The following is a 5,157-nucleotide window of genomic DNA, read 5'->3' as shown; positions in this document are numbered from 1 at the left end:
GGAGACAACTTCCTGAACAGAACACCAACAGCACAGGCTCTAAGAGCAACAATCAATAAATGGGACCTCATGAAACTGAAAAGCTTCTCTAAAGCAAAGGACACTATCATCAAAACCAAGCGACAGCCTACAGATTGAGAAAGAATCTTCACCAACCCATTTTCTGACAGAGGGCTAATATCCAGAATATATAAAGAAGTAAAGAAGCTGAAAAGCAGCAAACCAAGTAATCCAATTCAAAAATGGGGAACAGAGCTAAACAGAGAACTCTCTGTAGAGGAATATCGAATGGCAGAGAAACACTTAAAGAAATGCTCAACCTCATTAGCCATTAGGAAATGCAAATCAAAACAACCCTGAGATTTTACCTTATACCTATCAGAATGTCCAAGATGAAAAATTCAAGTGACAACACATGCTGGAGAGGTTGTGGAGAAAGGGGAACCGTCCTCCACTGTTGGTGGGAATGTATACAACCACTCTGGAAATCAATCTGGCGCTTTCTCAGACAACTAGGAATAGCGCTTCCTCAAGATCCAGCCATACCACTCCTAGGCATATATCCAAAAGAGGCTCAAGTACACAATAAGGACATTTGCTCAACCATGTTTGTAGCAGCTTTATTTGTAATAGCCAGAGGCTGGAAACAGCCCAGATGCCCCTCAACTGAGGATTGGATGCAGAAATTGTGGTACATCTACACAATGGAGTATTATTCTGCAATGAAAAATAAGGAAATCATGAAATTTGCAGATAAATGGTGGGACCTGGAAAGGATCATCCTGAGTGAGCTGTCCCAGAAGCAGAAAGACACACACGGTATATACTCACTCATATAGACATATAACATAGGATAAACCTACTAAAATCTGTACATCTAAAGAAACTAATCAAGAGAGAGGACCCTGACTAAAATGCTCAATCCCCTTCCCGAAAGGCAAAGAGGATGGACATCAGAAGATGAAAACAGGAAACAACCTAGGAACCTGCCACAGAGGGCCTCTGAAAGGCTCTGCCCTGCAGACTATCAAAGCAAACGCTGAGACTTATGGCCAACTGTTAGGCAGAGTGCATGGAATCTTATGTAAGAAGTGGAAAATAGTAAGATATGTTGAGGACAGGAACCCCATAAGGAGAGCAACAGAACCAGAAAATTTGAACACAGGGGTCTTCCCAGAGACTCATACTCCAACCAAGTACCAGGCATGGAGATAACCTAGAACCCCTGCACAGATGTAGCCCATGGCAATTTAGTGTCCAAGTGGGTTACATAGTAATGTGAAGATGGACTGCCTCTGACATAATCTGATTGGCCTGCTCTTTGATCACCTCCCCCTGAGGGGGGAACAGCCTTATCAGGCCACAGAAGATGACACTGCAGCCACTTTTGATGTGATCTGATAGACTAAGATCAGAAGGAAGGAGAGGAAGACCTCCCCTATCAGTGGACTTGAGGAGGGGCATGTGTGAAGAAGGGGGAGGGAGGGTGGGATCGGGAGGGTAGGAAGGAGGGGCTTATGGGGGGATACAAAGTGAATAAAGTGTAATTAATAAAATAAAATTAAATAAAAAATTGTGCATTCCAACAATTAAAATCATTTGAACAACAACAACAAAAAAAATGGCACTCTGATTAAACTGCATTTTACACCCTGCAGGACACCTTGGGCCATCTTGAATTTTACTCTATATTTCACCATCTCCCACCCTTCTTTTTCCTTTACCAACATTCAAGTTCTTTTCCCTCTCTGCTAGCCAAACCAGCAAATGGGTGGGAGAAACAGGGGGAGGCCTTCCTGGTCAGTAGTTCTGATTCTTTGATTTGAAAGGGACAGCACAGTCACTTAAACTTGTTCCAACCTCTTTGCATCTTCCAAAGTTAAACAGCTGAAAGAAGTAAAATCAGAAGGCGATGCTTGTGGAATCTACAGTGCATATTGGCGGCGCTCGCCTCATTATGATTCGTCAGCTTGCTTCTCCTGTTCAGTCGTTTCTTTTGAAGGCAGAGGATTTTTCTCTTGTGTTTCTGTCTTCTTCAAATTCGACTTATCGAATTTCTCGATCTCAGCCATATCGGGTTTGTCAGACATGGTTGCCGGAAGGAGCCAAGTGAGGAGCACCAACAAGGAGAGTCTGGCCTGCTCAGAAGCCGCCGCCAATTGTCAGAGGAGTGCTTTTGAGAAACACACCTGACTTGGCATTGGTTGATGGCTTAATTCTCAACCAGAGAGGAGCCTTTGCTTTGTTTAATGGCTCCTGAAATGTTGACATGCAGGAGAGCACAGAGCAGTACTCTTTCTTGTTTGTGCTCCTCTTTCTAAAACCACAAGAAATTGTTTTAAGAAAGTTGTAATGAAATGCATCTGTCACTTATTAAGATGGATAGCTGGAGTGCAGTTTTCCATTACTGGGAATGGCAGAATCAGATTAGGAAATAACAGTCCTCAGCATCTTCTCCGCATAATGTGTTGGGGAAAATGCCACTTTAAGAGAAAGCTGCGATTGTGAGGGCCAGGGATCTTTCCCCAAAGGGGCTGTGTTTACCAGTGAGCTTTCCCAGCCCCTTTGGAAGTGAAGGGACTGTGCTAGGGAGTGGGGCCTCCTTGTACTGGCTGTTTCTGGGAGTTTGGAGGCTGGGGCTGGGTTTCATGGTTGAAGGCACTCAAACACCTACCTGTTCCTGTGCCATGTACATCTATCTCTAAATTAGAAATTTTTGCTTTAGAGTTAGTTTCATTCCTTAGTTTATATTGAACCAAGTTGGACCCAGTCACTAAGCAGTGGGTGTCTTCTATGCGGCCAGCCTCTTTTCTGATAGGGTTGCTAGCCAGAATGAAGGATTGATTATATCTGCTTCATCTGGCTACAATGTTGAGATGAAGATGCAGCAAATAAAGCAGTTTCACACCATCAGGATAATAAAACAAATCAACAAAGTTAGGAGTGGATGGGGAAAGAGATTATTTGATAGGATAAAATACCTTTCACAATCCATGAAACCTGGGCCGTTATTTCCAGATTATTATTGTGTTTTTATGTCTCCAGGGAGGTAACTGCACAGATTTTAAAAAAAATGGTTAAAGAGGATGTTTGAATCACTTAATTTGTCTTCCGTCTAAACTGAGGAATCTGATCCTCCACATCCTGGTGAGTGGGCTAGCCTTCTAGTAACGCCGAGGGTTGGTTTAGGTTGCTCTCAGTAAGAAACCAAACCAGCTCGCCATTCTTGTGCATTAGTGACTTTTACTTTGCTGTAAGCTTACAGAGCAGCTTAAGGGAGGAGAGAGCTTTCTCGTGGCTTCCGTCCACTGTGGTAAAGGTGTGTGTGGTGGAGTTCATGGCACTAAGAGCTCCTCAGATCTTGGTGGCCAGGAAGCACAGTGCCTCACCAGAGCCAGAAGCAGATGCCACTCCAAGGCCCACTTCTGCTAGACAGACCACATTCCCAAATGTTCCACAACCTTTTGAACTGCATCACTAACTGGAAATCAAGGGTCCAAACACACGAACTTATGGAGGACATTTGACATTCAAACCACAAGAGCTTGTTCATTCAGATCATCTTTCAGCAAACATTTGTGAGGCCTCTAACCATACTAATTGTTCAAGGGTAAGACACTGCCCACCTCAGGCACGCCACGTACAGAAAACTTGGTGGTGTTTGAGAGGACTGTGGAGCAGCACTAGGTGAACAACCGATACACGCTCACTGGGAACGCCAAGCCGCTCCCCTCTCTACTGAAATGCTAGGGGTCTCTTGAGTAGCCAACAGCCTCTGTTTTCTCCTTCCTCTGAGACAGATGTGGCAGACCAGTCAAGAGCTCCGTCCAGGTTCCCAAGAGATCAGTGAACGAGATGCATGGTGCTGTCAGCATCCATTCATTTTCTTGTTTATGAAAAGTTTTCGTACACCTTGTGGTGTTATCTCCTTATCTTGCAAAGTGGGTAGTACACGCATGATCAGGAAGATGAGGCTTGTGGTTGCCATTAATATTCGTTTCTAATTATTTCAGCTGTTTCACTTTTTGGGTATAATTATTTTGAACACTGTGTCTGTGTGAGGTGCTCTGGCTATTGGAATGTATGATGGAGGATCACTTTTCTTGGAAGTAGAAGTTCCAAGTGGACCTTCTCAGTGGAGTTTATGTGTCCATCACCATCACACTGATAACCACAGGTATCAAAGACCACCATTGCTCCATATTCAATGTACAGTGTGAGTATGAGCTCAACTTCTATATTAAGCAACTAACATTCTTAAGTTTTCCATAGATTATGCTTCCTCACTGGAACCTGCTATCATGTATGGAAGAAGAGCCCTTCACTGCTGAAATGGTCTAGTGGTTAGGACATTCTCTCTTCTAGGCTGAAACAGAATCTGCCTTCCTGCCACCTCCCCGAACGATTCATTCTTCTTTCTGGAAAATCCAGGGATCAGATTACCCATCCTCTGCACGTCAGCTTTTCACACACTGTGACAGCTGTCATAGTCCCCCCGAGCTCTGTTCTCCAGGAAAATGTGACTGATAACCTCAGATGGGTTCTTGGATGACATGGTTCCCAGACGCCTCATTATTCTTGTTCCTAGTCTCCAGATCCACCCTGACTCACCAGTGTAACCTAAATGGGGCATCAGTGTTTTCATGCTGCATCTATTATAAAGAAGCCTTTGCAATTTTATTCGCAGAAACTAAAATGAAAAGACAAATATAAAAAGATTTTGTAATCTTTCAAGACAAAGATAACCATCTACATGCATCTTCAAACCTTTCAATGGATCCCTAACTATGTCTAAGGTGAAGACCCTAGAAGACCCTGACTCATCTGATGCAGGCTTTCTTTCGTGGTGTCGTCTTTCCTGAGGGTCCCTGTGTGGTTTGCCCATTTGCCCTCCCATGCTTTTTCTCCCCAGCTTTTCTTGTCACACCCTAAAAATGCATTCCCAGATTCCCATATCAGCCAGGCTCCACCAGCCTCGGCTCACTGAAGGCACTGATGAGACATGAAGAGTAGGAGGGGATTACCACCCGCCCTCTCCTACCTCAGATAGTGTGGTTTCCTGTTCCTTCCCTGGCTCCCACCAGGAAGTCATTGCTACAATGTGGCCCCAGCCAGATTAATTCAGCGAAAGCTATGATTGTACTTGGTCTCTGGCTT

The 5,157-nt window shown here is 44.2% G+C and overlaps 1 protein-coding gene across 1 annotated transcript; it reads right to left on the bottom strand.

Moving 5' to 3' along the window:
- Positions 1 to 1,925: 1,925 nt before the first annotated feature.
- On the bottom strand, positions 1,926 to 2,099 carry LOC129688387 (thymosin beta-4-like). Its single transcript, XM_055623214.1, has one exon. It carries the CDS (start codon positions 2,088 to 2,090, stop codon positions 1,956 to 1,958), a length of 135 nt encoding a protein of 44 aa, XP_055479189.1. The 5' UTR covers positions 2,091 to 2,099; the 3' UTR covers positions 1,926 to 1,955.
- Positions 2,100 to 5,157: the final 3,058 nt, after the last annotated feature.

Source organism: Psammomys obesus, unplaced genomic scaffold (genome assembly GCF_907164565.1).
Source record: "Psammomys obesus unplaced genomic scaffold, mPsaObe1.curated_primary_1811, whole genome shotgun sequence".
NCBI classification, from domain to species: domain Eukaryota; kingdom Metazoa; phylum Chordata; class Mammalia; order Rodentia; family Muridae; genus Psammomys; species Psammomys obesus.
The sequence above is the reverse complement of the archived record's forward strand: the minus strand, read 5'-3'. Positions and strand labels throughout refer to the sequence as shown.